General features: G+C 39.5%; 1 protein-coding gene across 2 annotated transcripts in view; it reads right to left on the bottom strand.

The window, feature by feature from the left end:
* The window catches only part of LOC109982366 (inactive N-acetylated-alpha-linked acidic dipeptidase-like protein 2), a 504674-nt gene that overhangs the window by 292770 nt on the left and 192306 nt on the right, over nt 1-19598 (bottom strand). For both annotated transcript variants that reach the window (XM_065956060.1, XM_065956061.1), the window contains 3 exons: nt 15189-15365; nt 12792-12969; nt 11798-11959 (listed from right to left, as the gene is read on the bottom strand). In XM_065956060.1, the coding sequence (XP_065812132.1) occupies nt 11798-11959; nt 12792-12969; nt 15189-15365 (517 nt within the window). The remainder of the gene's footprint in view (nt 1-11797; nt 11960-12791; nt 12970-15188; nt 15366-19598) is intronic.

Below are 19598 nucleotides of genomic sequence, written 5' to 3'. Positions count from 1 at the left end.
ATGTTTGGAGACCCTGATCTGTTGAACAGCTGAAATCCTACATTATGTAAGAATGGTAAAATATTCCACTTACAAAATAACAGAGATTGGTCTGCTCTTTTCCAAGAGATGTTCAGAGAAAAACTGATGCAACAGAGCACCAAACATGAACTGCACAGGCGTAGTTGAAGATTGCAATTTGATGTGTTTTATTTTTAGCCGGCCTCCCAAGGTGCAGTGACAGATATTTACAAAAAGAAAATGCAAAAACAGGAAAAATTGTATTTAAACTATTTACAAAACAAAAGTCTTCCAAAAACAAAATTCCACATGTGCGAGCAAACAAAATTGCACTTCAAAAAGAAAGTCTCCAACACGTTACCTCCTCTGTAACCAGGACTAGACTGCCTGAAAGCAGCAAGCAGCCATCTTTTAAAGCAAGAAGCCCCTCCCACTGGCCATTATGAATGACATAACATTTTAAACAAAACATACTTTCTCATGAATGAGCGATTTTTAACCTGTTACATTCATATGGCCTACTCATCACTAAATTAAACATTTTAATCCATATTTTATTAACACCACAGCAATGTATCTGTGGCAATACCGCCTATTTAGAATGCGGAAATGGTCCTCCTCTGTTTGGCACCCAAACGGGACACAGCGGAGCGCATATGAAACGTACCAACGGTAAGAACGCAATATATATATATATATATATATATATATATATATATATATGCATGAAAAACCAAAATAGAGCTCTCAAGTGTGCACCCTTGGTCGCGTTATGAAACGGAGAGGGGAAGGAGGATGATGGTGTGATTTACTGAGTGATTATAGGCGCACTGGCAGAGGGAAAAGTTTGGTGTATGTGTGTGTGCCCATGTGTGTCAGCGTGTGTATTGGTGTGTGTGCTGACTGCAGTCAATAACGGAGCCGCTCCGTCACACATACACATTCATACACCGTAGACAAAGAAGCTGGAGCAATTTGGGGTTAAGTGTCTTGCCCAAGGACACATCGGACATGTAGCTGTAGGAGCTGGGGACCGAATCCCCAACCTTCCGATTGAGGGACGACTGACTCTACCGACTGAGCCACATCTGCCCCTGTGGAGTAGGAGATAGATTAAATCAGCTCAGACAAAGAGAGTCCCTTTGGATTTATACATTCAAAACAAAGCAATATCTAGGTCCAAATGTTGAACTGGACTTCTCTACTTTCCTCTACTTGTTAGTTTTAGATTTTATATATATATATATATCATTTTTATCTGCCTTTGCATCATGTATACATTTTTTGTAAGCTTGTTGGAAAGAGGTTTTGAAATTCCAATGTATACATTGTACTAGACATTTGTGAAACTACAAATAGATACAATAAAAAGTTACTTTTATTTAACCATTGGCAGAAGTTAAGTTTTTATCCACCACATGATTTTTAATCCTCCTCACCAGCTCCTCTCCCAGTTGCAGAAAACACTGCCAGTTTACACTGCATCAACCCAACGCTTGTGAGTCCTGGCCTGACATGCTCTCTCTCTTTCTATTTGTATTCACTCCCTGACGCATCCTTTCCATCTTCATTTGTTTCTCTAATTCCCATCCCCGTGTATCTGACTCCTCCGTCCCCTCCTACCCGGTCGCTTTGAATCAGCAAGAAGTTATCTTCTTTATAATAAAATAATCCTCCTTTGTATTTCAACACCAAACACTGGAACACAGCATTAGAATAATTCAAATATAACTGTTTCAAATTGCATAATGTCTCAAGTTTGGTTGCTGCTATCCGGCTTATTATTATGGGGATTTGTATTCATCTATTCAGAATCATATTGCGCAGGCTGATAATACTGAGAAGACCAAACACAGTGTTTCTGATATAGCAGTCACTTAATCACAGTGTTATTTTGACAAAGCCTGTGTTTCAAGGCCTCATATCACATTCATACCAACAACAGGCACAGAGGTGCAGCCATGCACAAGTCAGCCTGCATGTATTAAAGGTCCAAGATATCTACTGAATTAAATGATAGAATGACCTTACCATATCATCAGACATTAAGGAAACATGCTATGTTGAGGTGCTGGCTTCTCTGACAACAATGCAGCAGCCAGTATGTCCTCCTTCTAACTTTACATTCTGGTCCTGAATGGTCTGGATTTGTTTGGACCGGAGAAGGTAGGCGCTTTTAATGGCTGTTTTGAGACACTTTTTTGCTTTTGTCTGGCAAACAGCAAACCAACAGGTGTTGCATTAATGGAAGCAGGCAAGAGAACTGGTTCAGATAGAAGTGATTGTACCCGACCTATGACTTTGTTTGATTAAGGTTTGTATGATGTGTTAATTTCTGCAGTACCTATTTTAAATGCTAGTTGTCTGAATAATATATTGGTCCTTTAAGATATAACGCTGTATGTAACAAAGGTTAAAAGTTGTTCCGTTAACAACCTCAGTATGTATTTATTCATTTAAATCCATAGACTGGACATAGTATCAGTGACATCACCCATTGGTTTCTGAAGAGGCGTTATGAAGCCAAATGATGGCAGTCACCATATTGGAAATGCTATCTCAACCTTACTTCCGATTGGCCCTGCACGTCCTTGATTCCCCTGCCAATTAAGGATCATATCCTGAGATTAATTGTGTGCGAATTTAAACGAGTTGGTCAACTCAGAAGTGGCAGAGTGATTGACTTTTCACATGTAAGTCACTGTTTTCAACTCCATCGACTGGCTACCAAAACTAATGTAAAATAAACATACAAACAAAAAACAAAATGGGCCTTAAAACTTCAAATAAACTCTAAAATTGTAGGTTAAGTATTGAGTGTGTGATTATTGGCCAGAATCATAAGAGAAAAAAAATCCTCACAAACAATCATGAAGAACATGTAAGTCAATAGATCACAACAATGTTTCAATAACTGTGACTTTATACAACTTTCAGAGCATACACACACATAAACTGCAAAAGAGTAAAAGGTGCTTATGTGAATTCCTCCCACAAACTGCTGATGTAGAAAAGCACTTGTGCTATCATGGCCAGAGAGTCATTCCAATCAGTGACTTTAAAGCCTCTGATTCCACTGATTAACACTTCTTTAATGAGAAGAGGAAGTAATCAGTTAAATGAGAAGCAGTGATGTGTGATAGATGAGAACTTGTTGAGGGGTCATGTCAGAGGCTGTCAGAGGCTGCTCTGCAGGAGACACACATACATCCACATGAGGAGGATGTATATTTCATTTTTTCTATTTTATTTAACGTTACATTCTCTTCTTTCTTAAGTGTCCTCTCCCTCAAGCCCATCGAATTTTGCTGGATGGCTATGAGCAAAACATACAGGTTGCCACCTTCAATTAGCCAGGTGGAGGTCTAAGTTGGGCTAAAGGTACAGACAAAACGACCAAATATTTTTCTTTCTATTTCTTTTTTTGTTAAAAAAAGACACTAATGGAAACCTTCTGAGCCCACACTGAGCAATGTCTTCCATGATTTATTTTTTATAATTACAGGCTGGATGACCGCCAGCCACCATAATTAAATCTCCAGAACGACTCTATTAACCCCCCCTCAAGAATGCAATTATATCATTAGTATTGAATAAATTATCTTTTTAATGAATAATTATAACGCTTTTTAGCTATAGCTAATTTTTAGGAAACAGTTCTGGGTACAATACAGTTACTAAAAACTGTATTGTTGGTTTACTTCCATGGCAATTATTTCAAATGTTCCTCTCAATAATTATATCGTCAAACAAGGAGAAAAGTAAGTTTTTTAAAGTCTAAGTCAAACACACCATTTGTAGTCACAAGTGACGCATCTAGCCTCATCCCAAAACATTTTGATGTAGGCTATAACCACAGTCACATTGCTGTTACAACACACACCAATCTAGATTTGTGAAACTCTTCAGACTGCTAACAATACCACAGTGTGGCTTTGTTGCAGGACAGGTTGCATGATGTGACAAATAAATGCAAAAAAGTATTTGTGTGTTAAGTCGTCAGATATGATTCGGGTAAATGGTAAATGGACTTTAGCCTGTAAAGTACTTTTCTAGTCTTATGATTGGTCAAAGTGCTTTTACACCGCAGGTCACACCTACACATTCACACACTGATGGAATAGGTTGCTATGTAAAGTGACCATCAGAAGTAACTAATACATTTATACACGTCTATATTGCCGCCAACGAAGTAGCAGGAGCAACTCGGGGTTAAGTGTCTTGCCCGAGGACACATCGGACATGTAGTTGCAGGAGCTGGGGATTGAACCTCTAACGTTCCGACTGAGAGACATGTGGCTGCCGTTACTAACTGAGCCACAGCTGCCCTTTCTTGTACACACAGATCTGTGGATTGTACTCACAAAACTGAAATAAAGTTAGCTAAGTAAATAAAAAACCCTCCTACAGGAGGTGGTCACTATGAACTCATTTTAAATATAAAATGGAATTCCTTCAAGGTCATTTTTGACTGTATCCTCAGCAGTAATATTCAACCCTCTGAAGAAACTCACTCTTTAAGTGTGGAAGCGTCTGTGTGAGAAATGAGGTCATAAGGAGAGTGGAGAATTAACCAAACAGCTCCACCTCAGCGATTAGTGTCTGCTGCAGCTCAAGCTCCATAAAACCTTCCGATGACTTTACTGAGACTTGACTCTCGTGAACGAGCACTACAGTCGGCCCACTTTCTCACTTGATTGCTCTCCACACTCTGTTTTTCAGGTACTTCTGTCAGGTACATACTTAGGTACTAAAAGTTCAGCTCATCTGAAAGTCTTTGAAATGTCAGAGTGAATGACAGTTATCACGTTGAACTGGACAAAGTCAATCAGTGGTGTAATCAGGTGGAGAGCATGAGTGTGAAGTGGAATAAACAGTTTTCCACTTTTCGGCCCCTGGCTGGGCTGTGATCAGTTTTTGTTTAATGTTTCCCTGCCCCCCCCCCCCCCTCTATTTTCTGGTCTTGTTTCACACTTCAAATCCCCTGAGAGCTACTCAGACAACATGCATGAATCCCTGACATTTTCATATCAATGTGTTAGTGTGTTTATTTTAACTATTCGATCAAGTTGAAGTCAAGAAATTATTGCTGATGATTTGTGTGAAAAAAAATGACAGGGGCACCAATACCTAGTGGTTAGTGCATGCGCCTCATGTACGGAGGCTATGGTCCTCCAAGCAGGCGACCAAGGTTCAAATCTGACCTGGTGCTCCTTTCCCTCATGTCGTTACCCACTCTCTCTCTCTCTCTCTCTCTCTCTCTCTCTCTCTCCCTGGTTTCTGACTCTTTCTGACTGGAGCCCCCTCAGATAGTTTAAAATCTGACAAGATTTTTCTCAAAATATGAATATTATTTAAAAACTATAATTTGTACAATATGTAGTACTGATCAATAATATTTCAAGTTGGACATATTCTCTCGCCTTATATACTAATACCATATACCATAACTCAAAAATGAGTTCCCCCCTCCCCAAGGTTTGATCCAAAAGTCGTGGAGGAACCCTGAGTGACATTGGCCAGCTGTTACAGCAGGGGGCATCAGCAGCAGCTGCCATGATGGAAATCCTGTCTCAGTCTAACTTTCAGTCAACCTAACGACAGGCTGAGAGCTGGAGCTGAGGTGGGTTTTAAGCCTCCTGACAAACCGCTACATCATGCCCACCTGTCAATCATGTCAGCTGCTCCCCTTATAAACTTAAATATAATACTGATACTGTATATAATACACTCTAAACCAAGCACAAAATAACGATCCTGTTAGCACTAAACATTGGTATCTTTCATTGGTAGGTTTGGGTCCATGTTGTGCTTCTTTAATACTTCAAAATAGAAAATCAATGAAGAACCAGAAATGCACAGTGTGCACAAGTGTAATCCAAACATATCAACATAGTAACCCATAATGTTCCTTTGCCAACACAGCAAGATACCGTGTACATCGTCCAGAAAAAAAGCAATGCATGCCAGTTAAACATTTTTCAATGGAAGAAAACATACAACCAGAATCAGTGACCTGAGTAAAAATGGCATTGCAAAGAATGCCCACTAAAAAATCACATACAAAATGAGTGCATTAGATGTGAGGGCTCAATGCAGTCCACTTTACTCTGAGAGTTCATGTATCACAGTAATATAATTAGCTGGAGAGATAAGTATTGGACAGGCCATGATCCACGCAGTGGGAAACCATCTTTCAAGGATTTGAACTTAATCCAGTTTCTCTCTGGAGCCTTGAGTGCTTCACACCTCTTTTAAGTGTAAATTGAAAGAGAACTGAATGTACAAAGTTTCTACAGTGGCGTGTTGGTACAATAGAAGTCTGCTGAGGTTTGCCTTGACACCCCTTTTTAGTGGAAGACAAACATTGGCGACGCTTTGGCTCGGAAATGAGATAGAGTGGTAACAGTGAAAGAAAAAATTCATCTCTCTGTGCTCATTTCAAAACAATTGACATGATGATTGTTTTTCCTGAAGTATGGTGTTTCCAAGGCAGATAACAATCCTTTAAAAAATCAGAATCATAAAATGTCTTCACATTAGATCTTTCCTTGTATAGTCATTCAAAGCAGTTGAAATATGTTCCCCACTGCCATCCATTTCTTCGTCTATCTTTTTGTGTCTCTCAGCTTTATTTTTTGTTGCTGTCTTCTTAGCTCTTTTAATGTGTCTCTTTCACTTTGTCTGCCACCGTCTCTCTTCCTTCTCTTCTCTCAGACTCAGTACAAAGGAACTCAGGCAGCTTTACTTCTCAGTTTTCTTTACAGATAAAGGATTACCAACCAAAGGAAAACGTACAGCTTTTTAATACAGAAGAGTATGTTATTATTTTTTTTGGGGGGGGCTGAAAGAAGAAGCCAATCCACAGTAAATGTTTCTGGCAGAATTTGTCCATAAGCATCCTCTCACTAAACCCTGAAGCTATGGCAAAAGTCCCAAGATAAAAATAAAACTTCCACTTATGACCAGATATCATGATGACTAATGACTAAAACTACGTCATTAAAGGTTTAATTTATACTTTCCAACTTGGAGAATCCAATAAGAGCATAGATTTTATTTCAAAAAGCATGTTTTGAACTGGTGGTGCAGTGGTTAGCGCTGATGCCTCACAGCAAGGAGTTTCCTGGTTCGGAGCCTCGCTGTGTGTGTAGTTTGTATGTTCTCCGGGTGCATGCGTGGGTTCTCTCCCACACTCTCCTGCTTCCTCCCACAGTTCAAAGAGATGCTCATGTGGTTATTTGGTGACTCTAAACTGCCCGTAGGTGTGAATATGAGAATGTGAGCCCTGCGATTGACTGGCGACCAGTACAGGGTGTACCCCACCTCTCACCCATTGAAAGCTAACTTACTTCAACCTCTTTGCACCTGCGCCTTACTGTGCCTCTTTTGAGCCTCATAACTAAAACATTTCTGTGAAGTTTATTTTTATAAATCCACTCTGATACTGTATTTTATAACCCCTTTAAACCCCTCTATTTCAGCCCTGCTCAGAACAGGCTGTTTCTGTGTCTGTAGCTTTAAATGTATGATGAGCTGTGTCTGACCACGCCCCTCTATAGAAGCTCAGGTGGCTTGGGCTTTCTCGCTCTCAATTTGTATATGGTGAGAAGGCAGACTCACACTATAAAAAAGGATTTTTGTGGATAGTAATTAATATCCATACAAATTGTCTAAATTTTACTAAAACAATATAAGTCAGCAAGTGAACTCTATTATAATGGGTACATTTGACCTTCTTTACCTATTTTTCAACAGTAACAATTGCTACACAAATAAACTAAATAATATCTACCCAAAGATACTGGGTGTGCACTGAAGAGTGCGCATGCGTCATTACTTCTTTGCAGAGGACTAAATCTTTAAGTTTTAACACAATCAAATGTTCCGTGTTTCTTTCTGTTACTTATACAGCAGGATCTATGAAAACTTGTGAAGACCCATTGGAAATGCATTACTAAGGTATGTCAATTTTAACATATATATGCTTTAGATACATGAACTGAACACTGAGCCTTCTAAATTAAAGAGAAAAAAAATAGGTGTTTGTTAACTTGTTTTTCAGGACATGTAGCTTACAGCTTTTAAAACCAACTGTATCTTTTGATGTTTGATTTATTTACCATTATCTTTAGCCAAATTACTTCACATAGTTAGATTGTGAGAATTTTGTCCCTTAACTGATTTTTAGATCAAAGAAGAGTTCTGACTTATAACCACTGTTCCTCAGGAAGAGACATTTATGCTGAAGCTAGACGAGCACACACCACGTCTTCCGCAGCTGATGCGTGCAAAAGGAAGAGCTGCTGCTACAAGGATGCAGCATCTCCTGAACACTGCAAATAAGGTAATTTTTCAGTTTTTATTGAAAATTGCAAAAACCAGTTCGCAGATACGAGTAGTAACTTAAATATTTACTCAAAAAATTGGGTAAAATTTACACAATCAAACTGAGTGCAAATTGTTACCTCAATTATATTGAGTAGATTCTATAGGTTGCTTTTTATAGTGCAGAGGGCAGAACAAACACCTAGCTGTGGGAGTCTCACCCACCTGGGGGAGGGGTTACTGCCCTTTGTGATGTCATGAAGGGAAAATCTCCAAACGGCCTGTTTGAGCACACATTTTCTGAAAAGTGGAGCAGGTAAAAGACGGAGAGGATGGACTTTTCTCATCATTGTGGGGTTTGCAAACTGACTAGAGACACATATAAGTGTTTAAAAAGCATGGTTAAGTGTATTTGGCATGATATGTGAACTTCAAATTACATCAAACATAAGACAAACAACAACAACAAAAACAAAAGTATTATTTCCACTTTTTTAGACAAAGGTGAACCAAATTACAGGTATGAAATACAAGAAATTTCATTGAAAATCCTACATCTTTACTGGTACTATATGGTCATATGTCATAAGTCTGGAAACGTTTAATTCTATTATCTAATGATAATGGAGAGTGATTTGATTGAAAATGCCATGGTTTCCTTAAGAGCAAAATAATAGTGCCTGTTAAAGTTTACAACGATCAATGAACAAGAGAAAACTGTATAATATCACATAGTTTACCTAAATGCTTCTGTTGGATCGTCTATCTCTTTAGCATAATTAATCCCTGACTTTGTGAAAATGTGAGGTATTGTACCTATCAGGTCTACAGAGCACAATAGCTTCAAGGTTAAAGATAGTGTGGGCATTATTTATCAGTGTTACAGCTCATGTTGGTCTCAGGCTGACAGAGAGCACAGAGGTCATTGTTGAATATATTATATATCACTAAACAGAAGAAAAGTAGGTGGTGAAAATAACCATTTCATTTCATTAACTGCTGCTTCTCTATTGTCTATCAACCATAAACAAATGCCCCTTCATGGTCACAGATAGCTGAGACGTATAAGGTGTGGGTCGCTGGAGTTCATGGATAGGTAGAGGTGTTTTTGGCACCCTGGGATATAAATGTAAGAAAATAAAAATGAAATTTGTGGAAAACTCAAAGAGGCAAACCATGGTTGATGATTGTCTTAGTTCAGTGGCAAGGCCAGTTATCTCAGAGAGACACATACACCCAGGCATCCCATGATCCTTTGGCTTGGACGAGGTAGCGTTCAGGTTAAGATGTTTAAAAAAATATATGATCACCTGATGGGGAAAATATCTCAAATTTTTGCTTTCTCTCGACAGTCTAACTTCCTTTTCTCTTTGGATAAAACAGATCAGGCTCTGGATAGAAGGTAACAAGTCAGTCTGTGTGTTATGGTCTTCTTAGACTTCCCATCCGTCTTTTTTCTTACCTCTATATTTCTCACCTTTCTTGAACATCTATTCACCGGTCGAACAGCATTCATAGGATTTTCCAGCAACTCCTTTCTGACATCCTCTTTTGTTTCACATTTTGTCCTTCTATTAGATCTCCTACCCCCTGAGATTCACTTTCTCACCTTCCTCTAACTGTTTCAACAAAGTCGCAAAACAATATTTAAACCACAGATTGTGCTGTTTGTCATTGCCTTCAAGGAGGAGGGTTGGTTAGAGAGAGGATGCAACAGCAATCTCAAGGTGTCATGGAGGGTTTCTCACCTTTGCATGCCCGACCATCGACCCTGACTTTCCCCTTCTGCTATCAGTATTAAAGAGTCAACGATAAGCCATCCAGATCATCAAAAAAAGGGGTTTCCTTAATTAAAACTGAAGTGGTTGAAGTATAGACTTTGTGTCAGACGGGGAGAAAATTTTAACTTCTGTCAGATGGAGAGTACTAAGTGGCAAAGTGTTAATTGACAAGCACCATTTATGATAAACAAAGACACCAAAACCATGTATCTCAAGATGGGCTGTGGAACGGTAATTGCCTGGAGTGTACAGACAGCCTCTCGTGACCATACAAATAAAGGCTGCTGTCTCTGAGGAGCAAATATGGGAGGAGCCGGACCAATATCAGCTGGACTTTGGAAGGGACAGAGCGTGACGATGGGCGAGCTACATTGACGTTTTATGAGAGACAGTGGCACTCTGCACTGTCTCTTCCAGTGCTTGTCTCAACAGAAATGCTCTGAATGTTCTTGCAAGACAACAGAGAGAAGATCAAACCAGACGGAAACATTCAGCAATGCCCCCTTTCTTTCATACTGTATATAGTTAAATATTTTTTGCAGTTATGAAACCAGGCATTCACTGTGGATTAGTTTGATAAGGGAAGGTGCTCAAACATCTTCGCGAGATGCCTGACTTTTACCGAGATGGAAGTTGAGTCCCTGTTCTTCAATTGTTGCCCCCTCTGTCCCACTAGTTGAGTCCCTGTTCTTCACTAGTTGCTCACTCTGTTGCACCAGAACACTTTCTCCACTATGGATCAATCTGCTGTAGTGCATCATAAAATGATGTACATGCTGGTTTGACAAGCCTGGGTAGTGTAAAAGGCCTGATTTGATTGGTCAGGACTCCTCTCGGGATGGCAGCATAATTATAATGTCTTCACATTTTTAAGCAGGGAAACAGTATTTTAAGTTGTAAATACATTCAAATATAACATGAATAAATTGAAGTATATGTAAGGAAAGTCTAGTGTCTCAACGGCCATTTGCACAAGTGGCCAAGGCCCATAGGGCCCACCCATAACGTGGCTGGTCTTTATTTAACTTACCAACACAGCACAATTATATGTCAGTTACTTTGAGCACCTCAAACCAAGCTAGGTATCTACTTAACACCAATTACAGATTAAGGGGAATAAACTCACCAATATATATTTGAATTACAAAGGGAAAAACTGCAAAGCAAAGCAACCACTGTAGCCAAGGACAAAAATCAGTAAATTCCAACTGGTATTGTCAGTCATAGCTGATATGTGTGTGTGTGTGTGTGTGTGTGTGTGTGTGTGTGTGTGTGTGTGTGTGTGTGTGTGTGTGTGTGTGTGTGTGTGTGTGTGTGTGTGCATAACAAATACAACAGTGTGCTGTCTTGATGGTCACTGTTCTTGTTACCTCTCTACCAACAGATACATTGACTCAGGAACAATACAAAGATCAGATGAATTGCACTGAAAAACCCATCCGAGGTGATACAGTCATTATATTCTAAACATTTACACCTACTTTTATGCTTGTGTTTGCTTTATTGTGAAACCACTCAGCCCCTCTCTCTCAGCCAGCGTGAGTTTGAAAGGGCTGTTGAGTGAGTGAGTGAAAGCATCTGCACAATGTCAGCAATTACTGCCTTTGTTTCTATTTGTTTTGTCCACAACAAAAGTGGTATTCTTGCCTCAAATGTGATATTTTGTATAAGAGCAATTGGGAACTTACCTCTGGAGAGCGTTTATCTTGTCCGCAGTGATTCCTCTCAACAAGTCCTCGAGCAGGTCTGTGCTGTCTGATGGGGGAACGGGTGGTTTGACGGTAGGTGTGTGAGCAAACCAGCCAATTAGGAGTCCGAGGACAAAAAGGCCCACCCCTGCCAGGAAATACCTATGAAGAATGAGAGCGGGGTCAGAAATGAACCAAGAAATAAGGTTGTGCCAATTAGCTTATTGTTAAACGTTTGGTTGTTTTTTAACTTTTATCAGAATCCTGGTGTCTGCAAGGAATGGAGGGTTTCCTTCATGATAATTACTATTATACTCTCTCCAAATAACTGTCAAATATTCTGCAAAGGCCTGACATTTGACCTAAACATTATAATTTGCTTTTAATCAAACATCTGATTCCAAGGTCAAGAATAAACTTGCATTAAACCCCATGTATAAGATAGCTTTTCTTGATAAATAGCTGCTGTTGAAATGGAGAGACACTGATAAGTAGAGTCCTTCAGGGACCTCCAGAACCTCAATGATACTTCCCCTTGATTTACAGTTAGACCTTTTGATAAGCTGCTATTACCATTTAATAGCAGCTGAGTCAGTGTTGGTGCTTGTGGCTCAATGCCTTAGGGGCACCATTCACACCTTGACTTCAAGCACCCTGCAGTGGTGCTTATCTAGATAACATGTAACCTTTTACCTCCTCGCAGGTGCTGTGTCAATTGGAATGGGTGATTGGGAATGTTACCTCGGGTACTGGGGCGTCACTGTTAACCAGTGTGGTGGAGTCCTTTTAATGGCAATGAAAGGGATTATAGGGATTCAATTAGATCAGGTACACTTAAGAACTAATGTCAGGGAGATGCTGTGTAGTTGCAGCAGCGGGGAGGCAGAGAAATTGATTCAACACCAATTCCATTTGAACTTTCCCAATTATTTTGGAGATTTTTTTTCGTGAAATAAAAAACTTTCAGTCAGTAACTCAACAGGTCTTGGATTACCTGAGCAGGAAGCAGTGCAGTCTGCGTTGACCCTTATGGCCCGGGGCCCTTGTGAAGTGGGAGATGTAGTTGGGATCTTCCTGGAGGCGTTCAAATCGTCCATGGGGTGAAACAGAGACAGACTGCTGGATGGAGTCCATCAGCTCTGGGTCCGGATCAGGGCCGGGGTCTGAACACCCTGGAATCAATAATAATGAGAAAACTAAACTCCTTATCCTATTAAATAATATCAAAGATGTTTGGGGCCACATTTGGCTACATTGTTTGAAGGTATGGTACATACAGAGTAGTAACAGTGTCCTGTAGATGTAGAGATTAACACAAGTCTCTTGTACGCCCAATCTTTTCTTTGGCCGTACCACCGCTGTCCCTCATTGCACCACCTCCCCACCCTGGCCAGTTTTAATTGAGATGTCTCAACAGAGCTATTGGTCAAGAATACCTTGAATTGGGTTTAGAAACATGTTCAACCCAACACAACTTCAAGTAGAATTGGCAGTGAATTAATTTGAATTTGTCTATTATTTTGAATATCCATGATGGACTTGGGGAAATATTAAGAAGCTCTCGTATTGTCATCGAGGAGATGTTGGGTTGGCTAGCTTATGTTAGCATGCAGCTAAATACACCAATTTCTTTTAGTGCAGCCTTAGGCTCCGTGTTCACCTAGTGGTTTTTTTATTCAGCGCCACAGTCATTTTTCAATTGTTGTCAATGAGGAGAGAGCAAACCTTTTTCATGAGAGCTCTGCCTTTTTGTGAGGCCACTCTGAGCACTTCAAGTTGAAAATCTGTCAACTTTTCTGTTGGCGTCACTAGTATTCTTTTCCAAATGTATGATATTCCCTGTAGTTTAGCCACCTACGGATCGTGTTTTATACCCACATCCTCTTTGCTCCATGTCTGATTGGGTAAAAAATGATTGAAAACAAAAAAACATAGCAAAAAGTAACCGAGCAGTGTCAGTCATACAGCGGCCTTTGTCAAGAGACTGTTTTCATAGAGACAGGACGGACATGCAATGCTTTTAATCTCAGTGCACAAACTAGTTGGACACAGAGCTTCATTGAGCCACTATAGAACTGTATGTAATAGCTTGCAGTCTTTATAGCACAGCTTGGTTATGTGAAAAAAGATGACCTTTCTAAATGTAATAAAGACAAAAAACTCTTCAAAAAATATAAAAAATATTTTTCTCATCAGTTATGACAGAGACAAACTGAAGAGCTGTTGCACATTTAGCTTTAATTTACTTTTAACAGTGAGGCAATTGAAGCTGGCAAAACAGGTAACGGCTAACAGTAACCTCCATCTTTTATGCTAAACACAAACTGTGAAGGGAAACCAAACAAAAATGTCATGCTTAGTTTTGAGTTCTGAAAAGTGTATCCAATATGCTTGAGCAGGCATATGTGAGGATAGAAAGCTGCCACCAAAACAGAACTCCAGGCACGTTTCAAAACAGTCCTTCAAAGCCAAGGAACTCAAGTCTAGCTTCAGGGTACTTATGAAGTTTCTCTCTTTTTTTCAGCTGCTGGCAGTGGCAAACTTCTCACATAATTCCCTTTTCCCCCTATTTTTCCGCAGTGACAGGTTTCAAATTATGTGAAAGGGTTTGTGAACATTTTCTGTCCAAAACACATTTCAAGATAATCAAAAGCTCGAGATAGAAACTCGTTTTGGCATGCTGGGAAAACCTGCCAACTCCGAGATCAATTACAGAGCGCTGTGTTTATTACCGTGTAAGCCATGCTTTGTTCACAAGGGATCGAATGTGTATCATCATTACACTGAGAGTACATCACCACAGGAAATGTCATAATAGGGAAGTACACAATATAAGTGAGATTCAATATTGTTAATGAGATAATTTTAGGAATATTTGTATTCCCCAAACTGTATTTGTTTGACGGTTATGAGCTATGGGATCTCATTAATCTGAGATTTTCTTTCATAAATAATTAAAAAAATCATCATGTAATCAATCAGACCCAATCATTTGCCCTTCATGTGAGCCCTAATTGTCTCGTTTGTAATGCAAAGTAACCACCTTTGCATGAAACAACAATTTATTTCAAGTGAGATCCGCGACATGGAAAGTCATCGCGCTTTTCTTTTCCTTGCAAACCTACTTGGCAATCAACCCAATGGGTTAGGGTTAGGGTTATTCAGTGATGATTCGGTGATTCAGATTCTTTTTAATTTTCTAATCACAACAGATTTTTACAAGACATGTTTTGTTGTGTTTTTTGTTTGGCTACTGTGAAAAACTGAAATGAAATATGTGATGTGCTGGTCATTAATTGTAAACCTTTGCTTGGGCATTTAATTTCTCTGTGTTCTAAATGTAGCAGAAATACATGAGTTTACAGTATATTGGGAGGTAATAGATCCCTACCTGATCTCTGGCAGTCTACATGTTGCATCTGCATGCGGTCCATGCTGGGTCCTGGTTCTTGTAGCTCTTCCTTGTCCAGGTCCCAGTCAAGATCCATAGCTCCAGAGCAGTGCAGGACCTCACCGACCAATGGGCCACCCTGGGCGTCACACACCTTCCTGTATGCCATGATGTCACCTGGATTTTAAAACATGAAAAATGCATTCAAACATTCCACTTTTCAAATTCATTTTATTAGCAATAAACCCATTTCAGCTGAAACTAGGCAGCAACATCTGGTTTTAAAAATTCAAGCCCAAGTGTAAAAAAACAAAGTTTGTTGATTGTCCACTAGAGGCTGGCTGAAAAAGCCCCCACAGACACATTGAGAATAAAAAAAAGGCTAATTTTGACATCAGAAATAAACATATTTGCAACCTAGAACACAAAAAAAGTTTTGGTCTGAACAGTTCATGACTTTAACATCACACACTACGGGAAGGGAGTTTTAAAATAAACCAGTTAGATTTTGTGAAGGTTAAGCGTAGGATCTGATGACAAGCAGTCTTGTTGTAGATGTTTGTCAGCAGTGTTAAGACGCATCAAGTCCACCTCTTTGTCTGTTTCTAGTACTCGAAAGTTAGGTTGAGGGGGCATTTCCAACATGGCAGCCGCCATCGTTTGGCTTCAAAACACCTTTTCTGAATCCAATGAACACGTCCATAATTTATACAGTCGATGGCGGACACCCAAACAGTCACTGAGAATTTAAAAAACAAACTGTAAAATAATCAATCTGTTACCAGTGAGACACTGACATAGAAAACAGAAAGTCCACTTGAGTATTGTCCTCAAAAGTTTGAAACTCGACACTATGTACAGAGGTTTATGACACTATGAGGAAGATTTATACAACTCTGTAAAGTTAAAACAGGAAAAAGCAATTAACAGTAAATTCACATTCCTAGATCAACCTCTGAATATGTGTAAATGCATGGGCACTCACTAAAAATGAGCAAGCTATCTACATATTTTTCATCGAGGTCATCATTTTTGGTTTTTAAGTTTTCACCTCAGAAGCTAAGAGTTAAAGGAGGAGGACGATAAAGTTAATGGTAAAACAGTTAACTTGCTCTTTAAAAGGTATTGTGTGCATAGTGTATCCAAATTAAACTGATCCTGCTTGGAAATCTATTCTCATACACTTCTAACATAGTATTTTAATAAGCATAATGCATGTTGGCATTTTCAATCTATACTTCAAGCTCCTGGTAGCTAACCCAAGCAGTGTGTGTAGAGCGCCAGGAATAAGCCACATGGGTCGAATTAAGACTGCTTATTTGACTCGAGGTAATGGATGGTACATTAGTGCTGGATATAAAAGAAAATGTGTTGGATGTGGTTAAAAGCTACTCAGGCTATGGGACTGACCGGAGCCTCTCAGCACACGATTATGAAGACTAAAAGCACCACAGGGTGCAGCAATGCATTAATGCACGGTAATGTGACGAAGAGAACGCAAACGAGTTAGGCCACAACATGGAGTAAAGTGTTGGAACGGAGGGCGTCTGTGAGTGTGTATGTGTGTCTGTGTGTGTCTGTGTCTGTGTGTGTGGTGGTATCTTGCCCTGTTAAACCAGCTCTGGAATCAATACAGCCCCTTATACAGCATCATTAAACCTCACCAGGGCTGGGATCACATGCATGCAGGCCGTATGTGTGCATGTGTGTGTGTGTGTGTGAGTGTGTGTGTGTGTGTGTGTGTGTGTGTGTGTGTGTGTGTGTGTGTGTGTGTGTGTGTGTGTGTGTGTGTGTGTGTGTGTGTGTGTGTGTGTATGCGTGTGTGTGTGCGTGTGTGTGTGCGTGTGTGTGTGTGCGTGTGTGTGTGTGTGTGTCTGGTTAAGAGACATCTGACTCAAGACCAGCTATATAAAACCTCCCAGCTCATATCTTGGTATGTCATCAAGTTTAACTGCCCTTTTTACACGCTCCATCATCAAAATCCTCCATGAATGGGCAAACGAACTGCCCAATCAATAAGCCCTTGGAGATGTACGGAGTAAAAAGAAAAGAAGAAAAACACCGTTAAAGAAATGCCTGGAAACAACAGTTGAACTTTATGACCATTACCCAGTCAAAACGTAGGCACTTAATGATTAAGACGGAATACGAGAAGAGTAAGAAAAAGAAAGCCGGTGCAGAAAATGTCAAAGTTTATTATCTACCAAAACAATTCTAGATTTATGAAAAATGAATAAAAAGAAGGGGGAAATTCAAGATTGTTTTAAGATTTTGATTTGGTTGTTTACTGCAAAATATAGAATTACATTGAAGAATTTAACAGTTTTAAAGGTGCACTATGAAGTTTTGGTAGAGAAATGTAAAAGTTGGAGAAATGTACAGATTCTGTGGTTCATGCTCATAACTATTTACACAAACTGTCTTTTGAGGAAAATTTGGTCCCTGGAACACTGTTTGAAGTTGTGGCGGGGGGCCCGCAACAGTGAAAGCGTAACTCTCCTGGTAGATTTTTAGCTCATGGTTCCAGGGACCCATTTTTTTCTTTGAATAAAGTTAGTTTATTTAGTTCATAAAAAATGACAGATGATTGTTTTACTTCTCTTTCAAATTTCACCACCAAATCTACATACACATGCACCTTTAATGATATGTTTATCATCATTCTCATGTCAACTAGATAGGTATGTAATACATTTTAAATCTTTAAATATTTGTTTTATTAACATTAAAAACAGATACTAGCTGGCAGATCTCAGTCTTAGCTTTGGGAAAAAAACACAAGTAATGTCTAGTTAATATCACAAATACATGACTTGAGATAAGAACTTACTTCTTTAGATAATGATGAGGCATGTGCACAATTTATTTATTTTTTGTCATTTTTTCAAGGCCATTGCATGGATATTGAACTGGGCAACCAGCCACCAACCAGGTCATTTTCCTTTTTTTGGTCAGCAGCGTATGAATGTGTATGAATGGGATTAGTTACTTCTGATGGTCACTTCACATAACAACCTCTGCCATCAGCGTGCTATGAGAATGTGATGGTGTGACTTGTGGTGTAAAAGCGCTTGGAGTAGTCAGAAGTCCATTTACCATTTTAAAGATTTAGTAGGCATATGTATCATGGTCAGGTGGCAGGGGCGGATCTAGGGATCAGCCAGGGCTACCTATAGGCCCCACCTGAGATCTGATTGGTCACCCTAGGTGCCACCTCAAATTCTAAATCATCTATTGGGGCTGTGTCGAATCAGGTTGCTTAGTGGCTTTCTTTGCATAACAATATGGCACATTCCAAGTCTTTATTTTCTATTTTTATGAATACGAGTACTTTCAAGTTGTGATGGTGATTATTCACAGCCTCTTCTTTGAGTAATTATGATTACATTTTTAAATCGATGAACAGCTCTAAAAACACAAAAGAATATAACCCTTACTTAAGATGTCGATGATTGATTTTTAAATCCAAGATAAATCAAGGTCTGAACAGGACACAGTCAAGCTGAAAAATAGCTTTGTTTGGAGTGAGTTGCCGCTCTTTTTTTAAGAAAAGCACAATCAAGAAGGGATTGAGATAAAAAGAAAAGGTGCAAACCGAGAAACACAAATGCAGACAATTAGAGGAAGAGTTCTGAAGAGGAGGGAACACAGACACAGCTAGGGGGGAAAAGACACAGGCAGTGGCAGAAACACAAAGCATAGCAGTTAAAAAGAGGAAGGCAGGAGAGAAGAGGTAGAGTGTTTATAGTTGAAGGGGAGAGGGTGAAAAGACGAGGGAAGAGGTCTGGGAGTTCCCTGGCATCAATCTTCAATGCTCCAACACACTTTCATTACTTCTAGCTCAATGCAGATGAAGGATCCTCTCAGTACTGCAGAACAAAAGTTCATTTAACTGCTGACCTGCTGTTAGAGCCGCACTCTCTGCAGTGGGCCTTTCACTGGATGCCTGTCACTGCTGAAGCGTGAAAGACTTAGAACTAGATGATGTTTCTTTACTGCTTTTCTTGTCCGTGCATGTAGTTCATTTTGAGAGGACAGCATGCAGTTAGGATTTCCGGGGGAGATTTTTCTTTAAATCAAAGCTGCCGTATTTAATAAGAACCTAAACATATATGTGTGTGATGGGGCCACATGGAAATATGAATTATTTAAGGTTAAAAAATGCAAAAGTGCCAAACATTAAGACATGACAATAATTTGTTTATTGTGCTTAATTTGGTTTTAGCTTATTTACATTGATTTGTGGTGTTTTTCACAGTTTCATAGTTCAAAATTGTCCTTTTTTGCAAGGATTCTAGAAACTAGTGTTGTAGTCAAGAGAGACCAGGGTGCTCCTAGACCTAGTCAAAACCAAGACATTTAGGGATCTAGACCAAGTTGAGACCAAGACCAAGACCAAGGCAGGGCAAG

The sequence above is a fragment of the Labrus bergylta genome, chromosome 6, assembly GCF_963930695.1.
Source record: "Labrus bergylta chromosome 6, fLabBer1.1, whole genome shotgun sequence".
NCBI classification, from domain to species: domain Eukaryota; kingdom Metazoa; phylum Chordata; class Actinopteri; order Labriformes; family Labridae; genus Labrus; species Labrus bergylta.
The sequence above is the reverse complement of the archived record's forward strand: the minus strand, read 5'-3'. Positions and strand labels throughout refer to the sequence as shown.